The 24,372-nt window shown below is 41.9% G+C and overlaps 1 protein-coding gene and 1 long non-coding RNA gene across 2 annotated transcripts; both read right to left on the reverse strand.

The window, feature by feature from the left end:
* Nucleotides 1-7,992: 7,992 nt before the first annotated feature.
* LOC124051152 lies at nt 7,993-11,086 on the reverse strand. The gene is made up of 2 exons (XR_006841774.1): nt 9,853-11,086; nt 7,993-8,781 (listed from the first exon to the last, which is right to left on the reverse strand). It is a non-coding gene; the product is annotated as an uncharacterized LOC124051152 (long non-coding RNA).
* Nucleotides 11,087-15,781: 4,695 nt separating this feature from the next.
* On the reverse strand, nt 15,782-19,222 carry tmem174 (transmembrane protein 174). The gene is made up of 2 exons (XM_046376084.1): nt 18,502-19,222; nt 15,782-17,076 (listed from the first exon to the last, which is right to left on the reverse strand). The coding sequence occupies exons 1-2, from the start codon at nt 19,146-19,148 to the stop codon at nt 16,962-16,964; spliced, it is 762 nt and encodes a 253-aa protein (XP_046232040.1). The 5' UTR covers nt 19,149-19,222; the 3' UTR covers nt 15,782-16,961.
* Between the last annotated feature and the right edge of the window lie 5,150 nt (nt 19,223-24,372).

The raw sequence follows: 24,372 nt of genomic DNA on the forward strand, positions 1-24,372 counted from the left end.
TTTAAATACACGGCTCAGACTTAGAAAACAATTTAGTGACCTATCATAATGTAATCCACAAAGCTGAGCCCAGACTTATAAGCCGTATTGTTTGATCAAATGATACGGTATTGATAATATCTATTGCTGCAATATCAACCACAATGGTGCATACTGATATGCTGCAACCAATTGCATTTCATATCGCTACATATGGGTTTGTAATGTGATTTTTCAATAATCTTTTCTTCACCAGGATTCTCCCTTGGAGCCTCCTTATTAGGGTAAAAACACATACATCACCTGTTTCACATTAAAGTTTCACGCATGCAGCCCCAACCCCGTGTATCTTGTAAACTCCGCTTCGTTTACTTAGCCTGGATTTCATTGCGGCCATTTTGCATGGTTTACCTTTGTTTAGTTTATTAACCCAGGGGGTTACTTAACCTAAACATCACAGTTGAACGCTCCAGCTTTGGGTTTCAGCGTTTTTTACTTTTTTTGGGGGGGTACTGTTGAGAGTGACAGAGGGTCAGGATGATGGAGTTTATATCCACTTGGTTGTAGTTGTCAGAAGGTGATTGGCGTGATGTGATTGGTGGATGACATATTAAAGACTTATTTGAGGTGAACCAATTCCAGCAGATTTGATATCAAAGGTTTCAGATGTGAAGCACAGATTTTATTTTCATAACCTGTCTGACTTACAACTCAATTCTCATAACTCTCCCTCTTTAACTTGGATGTTGATCTTCTCAAGAGTGACAAAACCCTAAAAAATATATCTCCCATCTGACTATTGGTCTTCACATGTCTGAAACTCTGAAGCCTACAAGCAGCACTGGAGTGAAGGAAAGCCTTAAAAACCTGTGCGTGCCCTGAAAGCCGAGTGAGACTGTCCTCATTTGCTAAACCAAAAATATCCCCAGTTTAAGGACCAGCACCACGGCTGATGGCTGCCCCTCGGTTCCCATGCTCCAGCATTGTGTCTCTTCCAGCTGCAGCCGAGGAAAATGGGGGAGGCACACTCATGGGTGGTCTGCCCCACATGGTCCCACACTGTGTGGTTTGCGCCCTACATCTGATAGCAGTGGCTCTCAGCTGGGGCGCGCACAGCTCACATTCTCTGTGCCATTTTACTGCAACAATCTCAAGCTCCAGGAGGAGGCTGGAACTGTTTACCGAGCAATATCTTCATCAGAGCGACATGCTGCACAGCTGGCTCCCCCCCATACACCAACACTAACTTTCCTTCACCAAAGGATGTTGTAAAACTCTTCTGCGAGTCTGTGAAGGACTTTTACCATTAATCGGATAGATAATGGTTCCTAGTGATTAGAACTTTTATCTTTTTATCCACTTATGCCTTCATGCTGCCTTTCCAATAATACTTTTAGTAATCGACACTTTTATCTACTTTTATCACGCTCAGTTAAGTGAGCATTAACTACTTGTGCTGCACCATAACCATTACTCTGCACACATTTGGCTTAAAGAGACTCTCACACGCCCTTGCTATGGGGGTAAAATCGATCATTTCTCAGCCAGAAGGTTTTGCAATGTTCACACAAATCACGGTGAAATTTCAATCGTGAACGCCATACAGTCTAGTTAATAAGTGCAGGGGCTGTTAGATCATTTATATTGAAGTGGATTTATCCTCAGGCCCACAAATACCACATTTTATTGACTTTCATACGCTGGCAATCTGATCTGAAGTACAGGAGCACAATTAGCTTCATAATAACATTTTATGGAAATAATCGATATGGAGCAGAGCGGAGATTTTGGTCGGGGCTTCAAGTGTGGTCTTCTGTTCAGTGCAGCGAGACCGTGCAAGTTCTCATGAACAGAGAAGCCATCATGTTGCAATCATCTTTCCACCTAACCACACACATGTGAAGATGAATGTCACTAACTTATTTTTCAGTCCCTGCCTTAGAAACTGGAGCTCATGAGGGCGGTGAGTCACCATATAGGTGATGTTTTGTCTTCAGCACTGAAACTCTGTATTGTTGCAGGTTAGTCGGACTCATTTCACCTTATGAGTTCTGGTAAAACATGTATAACCTCCTTTTTATTCCATAAATTTTAATGACTTGTATGTACAGTGCAATAATGTGTTGCGAAATTTCATCGTTGATTTTATATAAGCAACAATCATGTTGCACTTTTACTGATATTTTATTTAGACCTACTGCTTCTGTTGCTTTGTGTTTGGTGGGATACACACCAGGTATAAATATGTTACTGATGAGTGTGGTGTGTAGTGGGTTAAATTTAGGTCGAATTCCCATCAAAGAAGGAGCCTAAACACCCAGACAGACTTTCTCCCATGTGACAATATGATCTATAGCTATGGCGAAGGGGTGGGGGTGGGGATGCTCAGCAAATGCAAAAAAGAGAAAATCCAGATGCAACTGTAATATTGCCAAGTGTTTTCTCATTGTGTGTGGGTGGTTATAAATTCTTCTACTTCAGAAGCTGTTTTATTCACAACATTTTCTGAGAGGCGCGCTCAACAATGAGCTCCAGAAGATTCACCCAGCAAACAGTGATATCATTCATTCTGTGCTGTCACGGTTGATGTGGAGGAAGACTGGACCCAAAAGACGGCACTGTTGATGATCAACAGGGTGAAGTTTTCAGGGAAGACGATTGATACAAAGCTCTGAAGATATCTGATGGAAATGGAATGAAGCACTGAGTTTGAAGAAAGACACAAGACTGGATTAAGGCTATGCTATGAGAGACCTGATGAGATCGTTGGTAAGTGCAGTGTATAACAAGGATGCATCCTGTGCTGACTGAAACCCACAACAGCAGCTCAGCAATGAAACTGTCTTCCCTACAGAAGCATCAGGTGCTATTGTGCAAAACAAAATCCAAGCTGGACCATCCAGAATCCAGTCAACCAATAGAAACCAAAGACATATGTTGTTAGGCAACATACTGGGGCTGCATGTATCCCCAAGAGGACAGTGAAAGCATCACCATGTTTGTTAAATCAGCACGCACATTAGTTCTGCTCATCGTGTGGAGAGCAGGCTAATTGTAAAAAGCAGCAATAATCAGCTGTCATGCAAATTTATATGAACTGCATCAAATGTCATCAGATGAGTGTTAAGCATTATGTTTAATTTAATTGCTTGGTAGAGGGTGGTACTGAAAGAATTGAGTTTTTAATCTGGTCAGATGGGAAAATATCATGTTTTACCAAGGTCTGTTGCTGTTTTAAAGAGAATATAAAATGTAACATGCAACATAAAGGACATGTTTATTGTTACAAAAATATATATATCCGCATATTCATCCCACATCCACACATGATGCAGACAATGGATCAGCTACCATTACAATATGTCTGCATCCAGACAGCTCAGATAAATCTTTTATTAATTGTTGTCACATTTTTAAATTTCCTCTTCCTCCTACTGCTTCATCTCTACAGCGACTTTGAATGCATCACTACAAAGAAAACCATAATTAGGGGAACATGCTGAGAGGGCTTCTTAAAAGATTAAATAATAAAGTAGCATGAATAGAAGGCCCTGCACATGCTGACAGGCTAATAAATATCTTCAGCCGTGAATGATGAAATGTTGGCATTGTTAGTGGCAGATTCACGTGTAAACAATAGTGCTTGGATTCAGTTTCACTGCCTCCATTTCAGTCAACTCATTATTGATTTAAGTGCAGTACATTGCAATAATATACAAACTCTCAGAGTCATTTTGTCATTGTAGCATTTGCACATATTTGTGACATTTTGGTTCCAAAATGACAGCAAAATAAGCAAATCTCAAAACTGAGCAGAATCTTTTAAAAGGGCCGTGAGAAACTGAGGTGTTGGGTTGACAATGTGTTCAAAACGTAACAGGCTGTCTCTTCTACATCTGATAATGATCATCCCTGCCCCCAAAACTGGTATTCAGCATTTAGGAATATAAGTCTTCATTTTCTTGTGCAGTCTGGACACTGTGGAAACTCTGAGGAGTATCACTTTCCTTTGTGTTTTTCATGTCTTATCATACTTGAACTCTCGACAGTGATTTCTACGACAGGCTGAAAGGTGAATCCTAAAATGTTGCAGCTGATACAGCTTTTGGAGGGGAAAGTGGCAACTAGCTCCTCTTTCATCCAGGGAGATTTCTGCACTTATCACTTTGAATCTGTCCACAGTCTTTGATTCACTGGCAAAAGCACCAAAGATCTTCACATGTGGGTTTAGAGTATGTGAGTCTATCACACTGTTAACCCCATGAACTCTTGATTTTCCACAGTTGCCTTTGTGTATCTGTAAATTTAGGGGAAAAAGTCACACTGCGTAACAAAAGCACATGTGCTGCATATTCTGGGCTGCTTTTCCAAAGCTACATTGCATATAAGGCTTACAGAGCACTGGGTGAAAACCCCAAGATATCACACAAGACTTTGTTTTTTACTGTGGTGTTGGTAAATAGGCACTCAGAAACTGTGCCAAACAAAGTACAAACTTTGCAGTCACATCAGCATCGCCTTATTTGGAAAGATAAAGTTAGAACAAAGTTTGTAAGACAAGGGTCTACAGATGAGCTATCAGCTCCCTGAAAATCAACAATTCTTTGAGCATGTCAGGGACAATATGCTAGCTTAGCATGTAAACCTAAGTATACCATGCATCTACACAAAAAGTACAGCTGAGGCTGATGGAAATGTCAGTTTTGTAGGTATTTGGTCAGAGGGGGCAGCCAGTTTTTGCAAAACTTCCTGCACAGCACATGAATGTCTGTGTTAAATTTCATGGTAATCCATCCATAGTTGATGAAACATTTTACTCAAAACCACAAATATCAACCTCATGGTTGCACTAAAAGTCAGGGAATCATCTGATCTGAATGCACATACAACATTTTTAATTTAGATGATGAGATATTTCACTGAATAAGGGTTTCATCTCTGAAATCTGCCGTCTATGTGAATATAAGCATGCTTCATGTACACGTTTTCATGTACACTGTGTGTGTGTGTGTGTGAGAGAGAGAGAGAGAGAGAGAGAGATGGCTGGGACAGACATCAGTGTGCATATACACACAAATGTGTTTATGTGCCTTTGTCAGAGAAAGCTTTGGTTGTGGGTGTGTGTGGGATGGGCGTGTTTGATTTCAAAGCACAGCAAATGAAACCTAAAACTTGGGAAAAGCTGACAAAACATACCGATCCCAGGTGGTTAATGGGCCGGGAGAAATGACCAGTTGACCAGCATCATAGACAACCCCATTCTGATGTGCCCTCTTCGCCGGCTGACCCCCATCTGCTAGATATTACACCTAGAAACTCCTCTGTTTGTCCAACATAAGTAACAGATGGGTGGTCCTGTGATAGCACGGCATGTCGTGTCACTGAATGACACCTTTCCTCGTGTTCTCACAATTACAACAGACTCAAACATGGGAGACTACCAGCGTGGCAAGTATGATGCATGTCAGACAAGAGATGACAACCTACTCATTACTTCACGATTCCATTTTGATGCCAGTTGCTCGAAGGACGTTTTATCTTTTTTTCAAGCCACCATTGCAACTCTTTAATCATCCCATCTTACCCAGATGCCTCAAGAAGACACAAAAAGAAGAGCCAGTCTGATTCAGAGAGAAATCTGCACTCAGGGAGCCGACGTGAGAAAGTTCCAGGTGTCAGGGGTGAGAGGTTGAAGGTCCCAGTAGTGTGGGTGGCTCTGATGAAGCCCTGTTAGCAGTTAATGAGGGCTGAACAGACACATGGATCACCCCTTGTAATTTGCAGGGGGCTAATCGCTGAATATTCCCTTTGACAAGAGAGATTACATGCAGAGCCTGAGGTTGGACAATGGAGACTTGCCATGTAATGTCTCCACTATAGACTCGGGACACAAATAAAGGATGGATCAGACCGTAGGAGAGAGGAATTAGAGGAGATGAAGGCAGGGAGGGGGTGGATGTGACATCGGACAAGAGGTGCCACCTCTGGGACAATGTGAAGTTGGGGAGGGGTGATGGTGTGGAAGCGAGGTGGGGCAGGGAGGCAGCACAAAGCTCGGCATCACATGGGACAGCTACGACCTTAGAGAATGTGTGCAGGGAAATTATGACTGGCTGAAATGAGATTAGAATGCTCTGTTTACTTTTGTTTCAATCTTCAATTTTATATTACCAATGGATCACATGACTTCTTGTATGTCAATGAGGTCGCTTTTAATGATGAAACCAACAGACAATTATCCTGCTCCACATCCTGCAGCTCTACAGATTTTACGGTGTCTTTAACTCATTGTTTTGATTTTTCATCCTGCAACTTTTGTTTTATTCTCTCCTCTCTCATCAGCATCATTTTCAGCCGCAGCAGACGTCAAACAAAGGCGTTAGTGAACTCAGGGGAGCAGCAAAAGAGAGTTTCCTCAAATCTTGGTGAGCTGAAAGGGGATTGAATATTGGCCTAACACTTGCTCAAACACCACAAACATGACCCCAAATGAACACGAATGTTGTTCCGTGTCTGCTGGATGTGTAAAGGCAACTGCTAACTCACATAATAAGGTGATAAGTCAGTATTTTGTACTTTTTTTTTTTTTTGCTGAGCCCAAGTGGCCAAAAAATATGCTATTGCAGGTTTGAAATTAAAAGAAGGATCCTTATCAGAATTCACATAAAGAATTTTTCACATTTTCATTAAACAATCTGTTACTTTGAAAGTGTCTATTAACCACTTGCCTCATGAATGTCATCCAGGCTCTACAAGGAAGACCTGAGAGGAGGACTGAGGTCTCAGTCCATCAAGCACATGGAAAGCTCATAACTCAGAGATCGCTTTAGTGGTTTTCAGTGACACAGATGACTTTTACAGAGGCAAAATTATTCCACACAAAAAGAAGCATACACTCTTACATGTGTGAATGTACTATATATACTTACCTCGGTGGTCCGTGTAATGTACATTACATTTAGAGACTCATAATATGACCAAAATGCAGTATGAGGTTTGGGTTTGTCATGAGCTTCAGCTTGAGCTTTGAACATTAAATCGCACATGAACCAACATCCATGCTGTCTTTCTCAGAAAACTGCAACGCATCAAATTTTTTTGATTTCAAACAAGCTGCAATTAGATACTTACAAAATGCATACAATCGCTGCTTACTTAGATCTCTACTTTTGATCCGAAAACTATTGTTTCAGATGTTTCAAAGCCCTATTGCTGATAGAAGCTGGTAGTGCTAAATGCTTGGAAACGTAGGAACTACTTGCAGGTATATTTACTGATCTACTGCAGCTGGTGAGCTAACAGCTAACATGCTAGCAAGCTGGGCGCATGTAGGAACTACTCAGACACGGCAAGTCTTAGAGAGTCTCTTGATTTTCTCTGTGCTGTGCCAGCTACTCATCCCCTGGCATATATCATATCAGTTTGCAAGCTAGTTAGCTCAGTCTTTAATGGGTCATTAAGTTCACACAATTTAGATATATTAACTCCAGTCTAAAAAATCATGCATGTTGTTGTAGAACAGTTTATATAGCAAGTCAATGTGCAGTATAGCTTATAAGCTACAGTAGATTCCCCCATTTTTGACTCTCCACCTCCATGTTCTCTCAAAGTTCAGCCATGTCAAGATGGCTTGGTATTACTGTGCAAACTTAATTTTAACATCACTTTGCCCGCACAAGCAATTCCACTGAAATTAATTGATTTTGCCACAGAATTGTTTAAAGTGCTGGTGTGATCGGGTGTTTAAGAGGCAGAGAACATTTCCAGGATAGCAAGGGGCATCATGTGACAGAGGTCAGACTAGGAGGCCAAGCCAGATGCCGTATTCTTGAATGAATCTAACAGTGAAATCTTCTGTGATCTGTGTTATCCACATTGATCACTTACTTTAACTCATCTGTTGTCTCCTCATCTGTTGTCTTCCCACCCTTGACGTCCTTTTGTGTCAGTCATATTTGAGACGTGTGGCTTTTTGTTTTGTCAAAACATCCTTTGGGTTTGGCACGAATGCTGAAACCAAAGGATGCATGCAACATGTAAGTCTGTGAAGACGGATAGGATTTTACTTTTTTTTTTTTTTCCCTCAACGTGTTTTAGAGGCCTGCGAGGACCACCAAAGACGTCAACTTCAAACTCAAATTAACTACAATCTTGAGGATGATCCATTTCGTCTGACATCAACTGCATGTTTCTGTTGCTCCGTTCATGTTAGTGTGCATATATTTTCAAGCACTGTTTCACATATCTTCTCATGCACCGAAAAGGGCCTGAATCCCAAAGGCTCAGGGACGGTCATGGGAATCTGAAGCTGCATATTGAATGTAAACTCCCAGTGGCAGTCTGAAGAGAGTCCTTCGGCTCAGAACATGTACGGTATAATTTGTGGAGTCGTGGGCTGTGTCATTGGCACTTCAGAGAAAATGTTACTCGGCCTCACGCACAGTTTCAGGGCATCAAGATGAAACATGAGGTACCGGGGGAGGGGGACAGAAGAAGAAGTATATACTGGAGACCTAAAGGCAAAGATCTTGTGCCTTGATTTAACAGCTGAAGTTTTGAAAGCCCAGTGCATATAAAAGCCTGCCATCAACACATATAATCTCTTAGCTGAGCCCATTGAAAGCTGGGTCCCAGGGGTTAATTCTCCCATCACTCCATGTTTGAATCAACTCCTGACTCACATTGAGATGAAAGCCACAGAGTCCCAGGACTGAGCCTGGACTCCGAAGGCCCACTGATTCTGGACGACTGGAGCGGATTATTGCATGTTCGTCTCGTCAGACCTCCATCGGGACAGGAAAACTGAAAAGAAAAACAATAATTAGAGATAATTGCTTGTGTCCAAACACGAGCGTTAAAGCCCTCCTCCCTCCCATCTCCTTTCGTAGTATGTGAGGTGGAATGAAAGGGACACCCCCCTGTTTTGACAGCTGGGCAGGCGAACATAATTTGTGACAGCTGAACTGAAACGTCTTTAACCGCAGGGACAGACACAGAGAGAGAGAAGGCTTTGGGGCTGAGAGAGAAATGGTGAGAGAGGGAGAGAGCGAAGGAAGATCAGAAGGAGAGGTCCTGCCCAAAAGAAAGGAAGAAGATGTTAGAGAAGAAAAAGAGACAGGGGAGAATAGGGGGAGAAGCGATTGCCATGTAGAGGGGTGGGATTACAGCAGAAAAGGATGAGGGAGGTTAAAAAGGGGGGAAATTAGTCACACACCATAAACTTTGAAGAGAGGTAGAATTTAAAATAACCCACAAAAACGAGCAGAGACAAGAGACGGCTTAACATCAAATGCATGCGTGTGGAAATGAAGAGAATATTTAAACAACAGAGCTCGGCTGAACATGGTGTCATGCCAGGTTTGACACATTGGGTTAATTTGCTGCTCCCTGGAGGTGACCCTTGAACTTCGGGGACACGGGGTCGAATTGGACTCAAAGTGAGACAGCCAAAATCATGTTAGTCTGAGGAGCTGGGTCACGGGTCACCTCTGAGATTCTCAGTATATAGGCCAAAACAAGGACCATATGTGGACGGAAACACATTTGAAACAAAAATAAGTCTTGATTTTCCCGTCCACACTCTAAACCTAGACCCCTTCTTTCTCCCTCTTCACCTCTCCTCCTGCCCTGAACACCTCGACCCACCACAGACTTTCTGCCCTAATTCAATAAAGTCATAAATACCACCGTAACGGCAAATTGACATGATGTTGGCTGTGTGCCCTTTAAATTGTCAGTGACAGAAGTTTTCCCAGAGGTGAAATATTAATACAAACACAGGATTTCTTTTCCAAAATACCCGGCTCCCAAATTCTCCCATGTTTACTTTTCTCCTTGCTCCTAATTTCTGTTAGTGTGAAATGTTATACTTACTGTTGCATTCACTGACAGGGGAGTAACGGAAACCTGGGAGCTGGGAGAGTAATCCTTATGGGGCATCGCTGAGTCTCTGTCCTCTCAGGTTCACTTCATATGACCAGGACTGCAGCGGTCATCTGGGGAATTTTGAGTAAATATCTTATTAATCAATTCAGGCAGTTTAAACAGTTTCTTTCACTGGTGCATCAAATCATAATGAGATAGGAGCTCTCCTGAAATATACTCAGCATCACCTTATAGTTGTTAAAATGCTCTTTTAGGGTGCACATCGCAGAGGGAGAGCAAGAGTTCACTGTCATCCACTTGCTGTTAGCTTTCTAAATCATCAGAAGGTTCAAATTTAAAGTCACGTTACGTTTCAAACAGCAGCTTTGTTTTCCATAAAAGTGTCTGTTATAAATTGAAGAAAAGACCAGTCGTACAAATACATAAAGTATGTATAAAGTATGTTATTGTATATAATAGATATACAGAACACATAATATACACACACTATACAATAATGTAGTATATATGTGTGTATAATAGTAATGGAAACAAACAACATGATACAGCACATAGCGGAATAGCAGAAAAAACAAGGAGTAGTGCAATAAGACAATTTTATTTTCCTAACAGAATGCATGTATTTCATACTGCTACTCCCATAATGATGTTCTATTGGTTTTCCGATTGGTTGACTCAATCCTTGAAATATTCCTCCAGCAGACCTCCTGCTTGCCTGTCTGAATTCAATAACACACATCATGTTTGCAGATGAGCAGAATTTCAATAAACTCGTTGCACTACATTTTATCCTCAAATTTTGATAAACTGACGACACAGCGAACAATATTGATGCCACAGATTTGGCGCAGCTCCCCGTTGTGTTTTATTGGCAGTGTCATCACTCAGTGTAATAATTGCTGCATGTGCTCCATAGTGACGGAAAACAAATGAGGCAGCAGACATCTTAAGGACAGATAAAACAACATAAATAGATATAAATAAAAAGAATTACACGAAGTGAAGTCTGAATGGGTGAGTCAGGAAAGTTCAGGAGACAGAAACTTTGCTATTGATGGTCTTGTGGCTCAATTTTCAAATTACTTTACAGGATAAATCTGTAAGGATTTGCTTGGCACAATAATCTTAACTCAACTTACTAGCTTTTCCTGGAGCTTCACTCCATAACCAAAGAGCAAACTCAGTCCACTGATGGAGACTGTGAGATGTGATGGAAAAGCTCCAGAGAAAGCCAGTAAATGGAAGTTTCAGATTAGTTCAGATTATTGTGTCAAGACACTAATAACATCACTTATTATGAAGTGTAAAACTGAAATGAGATGAAATAAATCAAAATAAGTTAAATTAAAACTCCTCCGTCCCAGTTTAGTTTTATGTTTCGCGTTAAGTTACACAACCCCAAGAGTCATTGTGTGATTCAGACAGAAATCTGCAGCACAACATCCCACTTTTAAAGCCTCATACTTGTTAAAGTCATATCCAATCCCCATAAGAACTGAAGCCACTTATCATGTACAAAATGAAATATTGTCCTTACGGTAAATGTAATAGTCTCAGAGCTCTTTTTCCACATGACATGTCCTCCTGCGGTGTGACAAAGCACTGACCCTTACAGAAGACACATGTAATTGTACTCAGGACACACTTAGACACACTGCCCCCATAACACACACATATACAGTTATTTCCAATAACGCAGCAGATGACGCTGACCTCGCTGAATGAGCTGAACACCTGCTCTCTGAGGTGAGCCGGAGAGGAAGTTTGGCAGTTAAAAAAAAAAAAAACTGAGGGGAAAGTTATTAGAGGAAGAGAGGAAGGGGAGACCAGGGGAGGGGGGGAGGCAGGGGGGAGGGGGAGATGACTTTATCATGGCAGCATACAGTCGCTGGCTTCCACTCAATAAAAAGAGAAAAATTACTTGATTGTAGCTGATAGTTTTGCCACATTAGTTCTGGAAAACAGAGACAGTCATCTCAGCCTCTGACTCAAAAAGCGTGTGAGTGTTTGTGTGCATGTGGGAGAACATGTGTGTGTGTGTGTGTGTGTGTGTGTGTGTGTGTGTGTGTGTTTGTTTGGCAGGAGAGTTAGCAGGTATTTGCATACGTAAGCATGTCTCCAAGTAGCTGCACGTACCTGAAAGTTTGTCCGTGCATATGGTGTGTGTTAGGGAGAATTGTGTTTTTCCGTGTGTGTGTGTGTGTGTGTGTGTGTGTGTGTGTGTGTGTGTGTGTGTAGTCCAGCTCCAAAAGAGGATGAGTATGTAAATGGGTTATTATGCTGAGGTCTGCAAATCATTTCCTGTGGGCTGACTATTTATCAGATCCCCTTGAGGTTTAGACGCTCCTCTCGCAAACTTGTCTGAGTGTGTGTGTGTGTGTGTGTGTGTGTGTGGAAAATAGGAGAAGGGTAACAAAAAACCAACTCAACAAGATTAAATGCGTTTGTTTTCCCTGCATCAAATGGACAAAAAGAGCCGATAATTTGCATTTTTCACCACCTTCACCACCAGAAGAAGCTCAATAAAAGGTGTGAGGACTTAAATCTCAAAGTGGCAAACCAGTCGAATCAGTTTCAGAGCGAATGCACACAAAAACGTGAAAACACCAAAGTCTGTGGGTGCATGTGAGCCCGCTGCATGTGTGTGTGTGTGTCTACCTTCCACGCACAGACCTGCGCACTGGGTGGTGACACTGCTGGCGAGTGTACTGAAAACTGCAAACGACAAAAGCTGGAACAACAGGAAGATAATTCAGATTTGATTGGTTTCACGTGTTCTTCATAAACAACAAAGTTTTCCTGTGCCTCCAGTGTGTTTTCCTGCAAACATGGAATCCATTTGTCCCCCCGTCTTCATGCCCTGTAGTTGCAACAGGCTCTTACGTAGCAGCACACACACACACACACACACACGTGAAATGAAAGCAGCCCACCACTGTGGCTCTGGGATCTTCTGATATACAGGAACTTATTTTGAAAACAGCCACTTTCAGCTGCTAAAAATAATCTCGAGGGACTCGGAGACAAAAATGTGAATGAGGCTCACCAGAGCTGCCTCTCCCGTCAAAATAAATGTCCTGACAGAAGCGCGCGCCCTTTAATGTCACTGTAGTGAAACGTTTTCCTCAAGCACAGCCAGTTCCACGCAGGACATTTAAAGGGTTGGTCCGCTCAAATACAAGAAAAAAAAACCTCGAACTGTGGGAAAAAAAGGTTTGGGTTGTGTTTGTACAAGTTTGTCTCAGAGATTTCTTTACAGTGGAAGCAAGTGGACTTTTGTTTGTGGTAATGAAAAAAAAATCAGTTTAATCAGGATGTGTTTTTCTGGAAAGTGTCTGAATAATTCACAGAACACTTGAGGGTCAGGCCCCCAATGAAGGGTCACGAAATGACCGCTCAGGTACAAAAATTTAGAAAATGAAAAAATAAGAAGCTGTGTTTTTGCATGCAGATAAAACCCTAAAAAATGATCATGTGGTCATTGCTGATATTTCACTTAAATAAGTCAGGAGGTTCATTAACAACTAAGAAACAACTCACAGAATCCTGCCATTAAAATCTAATGCTGTGCAGGCAAACGTTGCTCAGACTTTAAATTCTAGTTGAAAAAGCGAAAGAAAAAGTGGAGAGTTAGAAACACGATTATACAGAAAATACAACACATGAGACTGGATGACATAAGGCAATTTTAACCAGAAGAGATGGAGGAAAGGCAGGGAATTGTGTGTTAAAAGGTGGAACAAAACGTTAGGGTTTTCCACACTATCAGGCATATGAGCTTTTTGTCAGTCAAAACAAAGTTCCTTGTTCAGTGTTATAACACAATATCCTCACACAATGAGCTCAAGTTACAGTCCAAACACCATCTTCAGTTCAGTTTGTAAGTTCTCAGTCTTTATTAGCATGGCCCATATGGGAGTGCATGGCGGTGTAACAATGAGCACACAATAGTCTACCGGCTGCCAGCACGCAGAGCAAGGTCAGTGCTAATTACTCTGCTCTAATCATGATTTCCAAGGGATTATCTGACCCTTTGGTATTTTTGATTTCAAAAGGAAAATGCCATCTCAGATGTAGATTCCAAATCCGTCCACAAATGTTTAACTGGGAGCACATGTGGTTTGGTGAGAGGGCCTCCGAGCTCAGGCCTCTCTCCTCCTGCACAATCAAACCACTTTAGTGGCCGCACAATACACGCTCATCCTGGAAAACACGTGACAAAGCACACACACACACACACACTGTGAGTGAGACTTTGGTCCAGTCCAGCAGAGATGAATAAATGAAGGAAAACACCTGTCGCCTTCAGAGGGACTAAACTCATGAACTCTGTCCGTTTGTAATTCACCCACCTCGTTACAGGGATCATCGTGTATTAGAACATATTCCACTGTGCCAAATCATTTCAACAAGCTGCAGTTTTTTGGCCATAATTGTAAATAATTGAGTGTTGTTGCTGTTTTTCTTTAAAGGATTTCCAGCTGGAAATAATAAAGCGGTTTCCCTTATTATTAACCACGAAATTACTGATAATAATCTATTCATAACCTTAAAACGCATAGGCCGATCTCGACTCACGCTCCCGTGGGATTTCGTGGGCGACGATTTCCACTTTCTTTCCCCCCTCTCTTCCATCTCTTTTATTTCGGAGTTGTTATCGTTCAGCTTGTTCCGTAATACTTTTCATAAATCGTCTCCAATGCTCCAAAATAGTGAAATAATGGGCCTTGTCGGCCACCCGCATTTTACTGTGCTGTAAAAATAATGAAAGTCATATTGCTCTGCGGTTTCAGATCTGCACAGGCAAAACGGCACAAGTTTGAAGGAGGTCCTGAGATGTTTTCTAAATTGCTATGAATTTTCATTTTCAGACGGTTTTTGGAAAGTTGCACGGAGCGCGCCAGCTTTCTTGGATCGCAGGCGACAACTGATTTGGGGGGAAGATTTGAGCAAGTGTTGGGGGAGAAAAGGAGAAAGAAAGAACACGTTTTTAGTTATCGACACATTATTTAGTCTACTGAGCTGACATGTCACATCCCATCCAAACAAAAAGTATATTTACTCCAGCTTAAAGAGTTTTTCCTGCTGCTGAGATTCCGTTTGTGATCAGTGAGGCAACACAGAACAACAAACTGTTATATAAAATACGGTGGCAAATGTTAAGTAGAAGCTTATTTTTTGCTTTTAGTAAAAATGTTTTGAATTTAAACTACTGCTCTGTAGCCTAATTTTGAGAGTTTTGAGAGGAACTGGCCTGCAAGTAAGAAGTTTCAACCAAACAAATGATTGAAGCTTTTTCCTCCCAAAAAAGCTCCTAATTTAGAGCTTTAATTAATTATTAAATCAATAAACCTTTTAATGTAATACATTAATTTGTCAATAAATGAATGAGTATAGACTGGTTGTTATTTCTCAGTGATGAAGCGGCTGAAGGAAGTGTCGTAATGCCGCACACGGACGCGTTTCCTCTTCACAGGACTCGTTTATTGCTCACATTTACTGTTGATTTCATTTCATCCACACATCCAACCACGACCAACACCCAGAGGCCGTCACGTCGTCACGTCGGGCTACGAAACGGAGGCAGTGATTCATTAATCATCAGGAAAGATTATTCCAGGCGAGTTTAGTCGCAGCCTCTCGGCAAAAGGACGGTTTGAAGTGCTGTGAGGCATGAAATTGGCAAAAGGCACACAAGAGGGGTTTAACAAAATTAAACAAAAATGGAGGGTAAAAACTGAGCAAAGTTAGGAGAATAAAAGTTACAGCGGAGCCACAGTGCGGTGCAAAACACCTTGTTTTAAAAGAACAAAGAGTTTTTATCGCCAAAAGACTCTCTATATCATTTTTATTATGAATAGTATTATAATTATTATGAAGTTGGATATTGCACAAAAGCAGCCTGTAAAAGCTTGAAGAGTGAAGGTGTATTAATTTCCTCAGTGTTTCTGCCCCCGTGTGGTGCAGAGACACTTTAGTTTATCGTGCAAACACAAGCAGCAGTAAACTCCTCAGCAAACCACATGAAGCTGAGTGACTCTGCAGGAAAACAATACCACGGTATACAAATACTCAAGCTGCGAATGAAAGTCCTGCATTCAACACACATAAGCATTAACGTGTCAAAAGTAAAAGTACTCATTATGCAGAACAGTATATATAAAGGGATTCTGAATATTGATGCATTAATGTGTAAATCACTTTAATGTTGCAGCTCCAGGATCAGTAAACTACAACTTAAAATACATCATCTTGAATTTGTTGAGTATATGTTGCGTTATTAATCTGAAAGGGGGGGAATCAAAATCAAATAAATGAAGTAGAGTAAAAATACTCAAGTAAAGTACATGTACTGCAAAAGTGGACTTGAGTGCAGTAATAGCAGCAGCAGTACGGTGTGTTCATTGCCGGTCTAAACTCGTGTTGTTTGCTTGTGTTGAGGTGATCATCCTCTGACTTTCATGGCCTCTTTGAACACCACACACACATATGAGAAATGCTGCCAGTATGTGAACAGTTACAACTAAATGTTAAATGGCCATTATGACTTTTTTTCCCCTCTTTTGATGTTAATTTTCCCCCACCATAAAAGAGAAAAAAAATCAAAGTATCTCTGGTAAATTGTTTGTTTCGGGCAATAGCAGCTGTCTGCATTTCCTCTGCCAACATTTAATGGGCATGTACAGTGGTTTGTGCAGCTATTGAGAGACAACAAGCACTGGATAAATGTGTGTCTTTTTATGCTGAATATAAATTTAGTATCTCTAAGTTTCCAAAACCTTAGAACCCTCAGATAGAGCTGAGTTTGTCCATAAATCTCCATTTTAATGAGGGTTTCTTCCAGGGAGCCTCCTCTTAGTGGATTTTATGACTTAATACATAATTATTGTGGTAACTACATGATAACAGCTGGAGAGGAGAGTGAAACATAAGCTGCTCCTGTGTTGCTGTGGAGTAAAATACCAGGAACATTTCAAGCTTTGTTCTGCGGGACATCTTATCAGATCACTGGGACACATCATCCTCGAGCCTCTCAGCACAAAAGAGGAAGACTGTCCACTAAGAAAGATGGGAAACTGGCAGATCCCAGTAGGCGTTCATGTCAGATTGTTTCTGCTGAGGGAAGGGTAGATGTCCTCGTACGCAGGTGGACGTGAACAGGTAGAGCTGCTGTCATCATCACCTCCTTTCTCGTCCCCTGTCCTCTCAGCCCTGCAAGGAGCCAAACAACAGGTCTCAGGCAGGCTGGATTTAAGAGAAGAGCTGGCTAATATCCAAATGTTTACAGGCCCAATTGGTTACGCTTAACGCAAACTTTAGGGAGCTGACTACCCTTTAAAAGAAAACACTGAGGTTGAGCAATTTCTCCCTTGATCATTCCTCTATTTGGCATTAACCAGTGGAAACATACTGAAACAGGTCAGAAGTTGTGACAACATAAGTGAGAGCTGGTGAGCAGAGCACGTGTTCGTATGATCAGGGCAGCAGTTTACAGTTATCCCCAGGTTAACTGTATTATTCCTGCTGTCTGTTTGTATTAAAGTGAATTACTTTCCTGGAAACCTGCTGGGAGTAATTGTCTAAAAACAATAAAAGAAAGTGAAAACTTGTAACTTTCCGCTAATGGAATGCAGCTTCGTGTTTGGCGGGACGTCTGTCCAAGGATATTTGATTGGATTTCAAATAAATGGGATCCTGCAATTAGTGGAAAGAAACTTTTAAAAAAAAAAAAAAAAAAAAAAATAGCAATACACAATGTTATGTTTCCCTCAGTGTCTGGTTTAGGAGCAGGTGGGAAAACAGGATGGACTAAAAACTCACGCCACAGTTTGCTTTTCTTTTACAAAGTCACTGCGAAATGACTTTAATATGACGTTATGCTGTTCAGACCACATTTTGATGAAGAAAATGTTGAAGTTTCAACTTTTTCAACTCTTAAATAATAATAAAAAAAATCCTCCTTTGCTTTGTTGCTTTTTCAGAGTGACAATAATCAGAACGTATCTGACACAGAGCTCAGAGTACAGTCATTCACATGAATCAGTATCAGCGTGCTGACAATCATAGAATAATTGCTCTGTAATTGGCTGAGAGAGTATTGACAGCCAAGAACAGTTTGGGCCAAGTGGAAAGTGATCTTGTGGTTAATGAGAAATGAACTCTGGCACAATGTGTCTCTTTTAATGAGCACTGTGAGAGGCTGTGAGGCTTTAACACACTCAAATCTGCTTTAAGATTAACCGTCTACGTCTGCCGGTTCTATTTGCGGCAGTGTCAACATGTTGCATGCTGGGTAAAAAAAAAGCAAGACTCGGCCTCACTGGGATCCACCGCCTGCGGACTGACCTGTCGTAACAGCATGTTTTAGTAATGGTTCATGATGATTCATGCATTAATGTGTTCTTTTTGGTTTGTAGATTAGGGTTTGTGTTTTGTTTTAGGGGTTTTAAACTGAATCTGCAAAGTGGATGTAACAAATACATGAAGTGGAGTGAAAAGTACAGACTTTCCTCCTGAAATGCAGTGGAGCAGGAGTATGAAGTAGATTTAAAGGAAATACTCAAGTACAGGTGCCCCAAAATTGTACTTAAGAACAGTATTTGAGTAAATGTACTTTCTGTCTCTGCTGTTCCCTACCTGCTTCTGTGAGCTGAGCTGTGTTCTTCCTTTGCTGTGAAAGCTGCGTTATCCACACAGTACACAGAGCTGTATGGAGGAACGGCTGCAAGGATGCCACTCACAGACCTGCCAGGCTGGAACTCAACGGCCTGGCACACAACCTGGTTCGCAGAGTCATACATAGGTGGAATACGCAGCGTAGTTGTGGCACCACGTAACGTGACTGCCTGATTTGACGTAGAAGAATAACCCGTTGAGGGTTGCTCCACCACGGGCACTTCTTCATCCCAGTGTCTGCAGGAGATGGTCCCAAATTTGCAGATACTGGTAAACGTGAAAGTGCCTCCCACAGAGATCAGGATGGGGCCCAGGAGCTGGGTCCCCTCAAAGGTGAGATTAGCTAGGTAGTGCTGCCAGCCCAGAGCAGTGAAAATGACACCCACAAGGATTAGGAGCACTCCACAGAGCATCAGGGTGGCTCCAGTCTTCTTGCCATCCAGAAACTTGTGTGACTGATCAGGACACCAAACCAGTGTAGCCATCTGAGTCGGGTCATGAGGTGGCCCACTGAGGGTTGCTGTAGGATTTCTCGCTCTGTTGGACTCCATTACAGGCCTTTGCACCACCATGTTAGTCTGGAAACCTTGTGGTCCTAGTTGGTCCATGAGTCCCCTGGGTATCACATGTGTGTAGATCCTCAAAGTGAGCTCCTCTGCCTCTTGCAGGTGAATACCAAGAACACTGAGTCACTGTCAGGACATTTATCAGCCAAGGGCAGTTACAGGTTAACCTGTGCTTGAATTAAGAACATGGTGACCTTTACACCTTTACACCAACAGGACCTTACTGAGATTGCATTCTAACTACATAGACATGGAGTTGGTTCCCCCCTTTGCAGTTCTAACAGTTTCCACTCTTCAGTTCATCCCAAGGTGTTGGATGGAGTTGAGGTCAGGGCTCTGTGCAGGCCAGTCAACTTCTTCCACACCAAACTCATCCAACCTTACCTTTATGGAGCTTTGCTTTGTGCACTGGGGCACAGTCATGTTGGGATAGCAAAGGGCCTTCTCCAAACTGTTGCCAACTGGACCCATAGCATTGTCCAAAATGTCTTGGTATGCTGAAGCATTAAAATTTCTCTTCACTGGAAGTGAGGGGCCGAGCCCAACCCCTGAAAAACCACCCCTTCCCATTACTTTTGTCTACAGTGTATTTACGATATGTGGCTAATATTTTAGTCAAGTATGAGGCATGTCACCAGTCCCGGGAGGGCATAACGTGAGGTAAGACCACGAGAGAAGATCTGGTGCGTTTTTAATGTCCGTCTGAGAGGCAGAAAAATAAGAAGAAAGACAGAACTCTGCACGCACAGAATGTGATCCGAAATCCACCTTGTCAGATGTCATTTCACACAGACACGTTTCCCATCCGAGCTGTTATGCATAACTTAATAGCACATGCTGCTATAGTTGAACAATCAGTCTAGCATGTAAAGTGGAAGGGCTTAAAAACACATCACGCTATACGTGTTACAGTCAGAAGCTAAACGAGCTGCACATAAAGTGAAACCCACACGTAACACGCAGGCATCAACACTCCACCCAGAGTGTCAGTGGAGTCTGCCAAAGCTGAGTGCTTCTAAACATATGGCATCCCTTACTCTCTATTACTTTAATTCTTCGTATGCTTGTATGACAAAGCAGATTTTCTATTGGATTTGCTAATTCATTCCTCCACTACAGTCTCATTTAGTAGTAGTTTGTGGGACTCCTCCTCCATAGGCTGAAGCAGAGCTGTCTGCAACACAGCCAGATGTGTGCGCGCTACAGTAAACACCTACGTTCATGAATTCTTAATTTTGAATGCAAACACAGTGACATGCAAACATGTTTTTCAGTTGAATTTCATAGCAGTCTGCTCTTCTCCCAGCAGACAGCTTACATTTGCCTACTTAAAAGCACACCCGCACTGCATTTGCGTGTCACAAGCCTGCCAGTCGGAGAGCAGGCTTGTGCGCCACTTACTGCAAAGCAGAACAAAAGGTCTTCAGAGGGAAACAGCCAACTATCAAACACACAACGCCAATGGCTGATCATACCTAACCTGAGTGCGTCTGTGTCCTTGAATGTGTGTGTGTCTGTCTGTCTTTGTGTTTACCATAGCCTCAGCTCATTTCACTTGGCATCAGTGAACAAAGGGACAGATAACTATACAAAGAATCCATATGAGTCTAGTGTTTAAAGAACCTCCCAGAATCGAAGCTGCACAGATTCTTTCAATTTGCAAAGTCTAAATATTTATGGACTGAACATTTCCTCTCTGGAAGGCAGGAGAGTTCTGTGAGTGTGTCTCCTGTTGACTCACACTGGGCTCTATTGATCCCTTGGGCTTATGCTTCATTTCACTCGAGCTCTGCCACCATCCTTTAAAAAGCACATCTGTCCAACATCTACTTATTTTACTGTCTTTTTTAAAATCAGAAATAGTCACAAAGTAGTTACATGTCAAATATCCAGTACAAGTGTTTAAATCCACAGATGGTGTCCTTTCAACAATAAGATGTTAACAGATTTGGAGAACCTTAACTCCTCCCACGTCCCTCCATTTCATTTGTGCACCAAAGCATCAAAGTTGCTGTTGTTGTGCCCCTGGATTCACCCCTACTTCAACCAGTCTGAAGCTTTGTCGTACAGGAAAGTGACCACGCCTCACCTCTTGTCCCTCTCCCTCTGTGTGAACAGTGTCTTTGTATCCTCTTCTTCTTCTTATGTTGTTGTCTCTTTCCCCCTGTGCAAATGGTGTCCTTGTCTCTTCTACCTCTGTTTGAATGAAGTCCTCGTCTCTCCTCCCTCTGTGCGAATGGTGTCCTCGTCTCTTCTTCCTCTGGGTGAATGGTGTCCTCATCTCTATTCCCTCTGCGTGAATGGCATCCTTGGGTTTTACCTTTCCATGGTGTCTTCAGGAGGTCGTGTAACAGGTCCCACCTGGAAGTTGCTCAATGTAATCAATCTACTCAATCCAAATATTCAGATTTTTGATATCGTCATTTTATTATTGTTGTCTATCACTTGTCTGTCCATCCAAAGGGGAGGATTCTGCATCTGCTGCTCTTTCCAAGGTTTCTTATTTTATTCCTATAGAGGGTCACTACAGAGAATGTTCTATTCTGTAAAGCCCTTTCAAGCAAATATGTGATTGGGATACTGGGGTATACAAATAAAATTGATATGGTTTGACCAGAAAACAGCCAAGATGATAATAAACTAATGTAGTATATTATCCTCAAATTATATGGAACTTGTTGGCATAGCTATTGTATTTGCAGAGAAGTAATAAAAACTGCAATGACACGTCCTGCTGGGACAATAAAGGGCCAAAGGATCACCGTAGGAATTAAGATGCGACCATTTCTCGGTCATCCCCTCCCCCCTAACACACACTCACACACACACATGCTTACCATGACAAATAGCCTGTGACGTGCCTCTGTGAACATGGCACGAAAGGGTCCACTCCCTCTCCCCAGGGCCGACAAAGTAGCAGAGTCTGCCAGTGGACGGGACTCTGAGTGTCTCCTCACTGGATCTGAATTTTAATTCCAGTGAATTGCTTCACCTTTCAAGCAGTTGGTTGGGAACAAAATTCCATCCATCTTCTATACTGCTTATCTGGTAGGGTCGCGGAGGGGCTGGAGGGGCTGGCGGGGCTGGAGCCTATCACAGCTGACTACAGGCAAGAGGTGGGGTACACCCTGGACTGGTTGAAAAAATTCTTCAATTAAAACCTAACAGTAGCATTTCTCTTTCTGTCTGTTGGCAGCAGCAATACATTTATTTCAAAACTCAAAGCTTGACATGTGAACTGACTCTGTGTCTTGAATGTGCAAAGGAAGGAAGCAGAGAGATGAAGGGATATACAACTAGTAAGTGTGACACCAGCCATCAGGAATACATGATTTAAGTACTTCCTGCTGCAACATGTATTTTTGAAGTAAAAATGAATGGTTGTGTTGGGGTACAAAAAGAGGTCAGAAAGATAAGACCCTCTAACTGACATCCCTATGGAGACAGGGATTGGACTGTGAAAAAAATTCATTGTAAAAGTCAAGTGATTTCTCTCCAGGGGACAAAGACTTTTTTTTCACAAAAAGGCTAAATTACTTTGCTTTGTTAATTTATTTTGTAGGTTCATGAAGACTTATTTTAATCACAGATTGGCTGTTGATATACGTTCAGGACACATTCCACAGATGCACTCCAAAGTTAGAGCAGCTAGAAATTGCTCGGATGAGGTGGGGGTGTCAGCACACCTGCACAGATGAGCTGTGATGTTACACAACATCTGTTATGTGTAACATACGATGTTAAGTATTTTCTCCACCTTTTGAGCAGACTATTGTTACCTAACAGCTGCAAAGAATTTATGGACATGTGTCTGCCTCTTAAGCTCAGGGCCTCTGATGACTTAGTTTACGTCTGAAACAGAAACCTAAACAGCCATCAGCTCCTAAGGTAAGGTGACGAGCTGTTTTACTAGAACATTGTCAATCTCTCTTGTTCAGTATATCTGCAAAATGCTCAGATCTCACGTTTTCAAACAAAGGTTTATGAATCTGTTGACTTAAACACTGACGTGTCTATTGGAGGGTCAGTTACTCACAGCTTGAGAATAAGCAGAGCTATTGTTTTTGACATAAGGCGGTATTTCCTGTTATTTTTAAACTATTATACTTGGTGTGGAAACAATACAGTAAACTTGCCAAGACAGAAACCAGAATGTAAATGGTACATTCATGATCAGGTGCAAGAAATAATGTGCTGGAATGAGATTTTAAGGAAATTTAAAAAGGTTAGGAGACTGGTGGACTAAAACCAGGCAATTTCCCCCCAAAGAATTACATCTAAAAAATTTATACCAATAAATCTGATTGATTGATTATAAAGCTGCTAGATAAAAGGAGTCTAAGTCCTCCTGCAGTGATAAATTCACCATCAGTTTTTATAAACAGTGAATTGTGTTCTTATTTATTTGCACTGCCAGGGGGAAACAGTTGACAGAATTCTGCTTGCCGAGTGGAAAATGTGACAGATGCCTTTGGATGTGAGTCTGACATGTTCAGGGTTTGAGTTATTCTACAGAGGTCTTCTGGGTTTAGAGTAAGAAGAATCCATATTGGTGCAATAAACTTACACCATCCTTGTTTGTTCAGATGGTTTTTCTCGTGGTGAAGAGGGAGATCAAATGGGCACATCAATTATTAATTGTCCATAAATGTTACTGATGTGGGGCTCACTCTCTGGATTGTAGAATAACTCAACTCTATGGCTCCAGTGGGCCTTTGGACAAACAGAACTGTGATGGCGGACAACAAAGACGAAACGCTCCCTCTGCTCCAACAGTTTCGTGGAGGTGATTCTGATGTTCAGACTGTCTCAATCGACACCAGACACAGGCAGCTTAACCATCTCAGAATTCCTTCACTTTTGAGGAGTGGTTAGAAAAACACTTATTTGCTTTTATGCCAAGAGTAAGATGAGGAGGTTGATCCCTGATGGCTGTATGGTTGCTTAAATATGAAGCTACAGCAGCTGGTTAGCTTAGCTTAGCTTACCATAAAGTCTGGAAAGAGACAGAAACGACTAGTCCGCCCAAAAGGAACAAAATCTGCCGATAATCTGCTCCCAGTAGATTTCTTGGCTGGGAGCAGACTTATTATGGTTTTGTCATCACATCACATCACACACTTTTACACTTCAGTTTTCTAGACGGGATAAAATGTGCAAATGAACTTAAGATGTGTTGGTAGGTGGATTTTATTACCCTTGAGCTGAGCCAGGCTGCCGTTTGCTGCCCTGTTTTCAGTCTTTATGCTAAGCTAAGCTAACCAAC

Source organism: Scatophagus argus, chromosome 20 (assembly GCF_020382885.2).
Source record: "Scatophagus argus isolate fScaArg1 chromosome 20, fScaArg1.pri, whole genome shotgun sequence".
In the NCBI taxonomy this organism is placed as follows: Eukaryota; Metazoa; Chordata; class Actinopteri; family Scatophagidae; genus Scatophagus; species Scatophagus argus.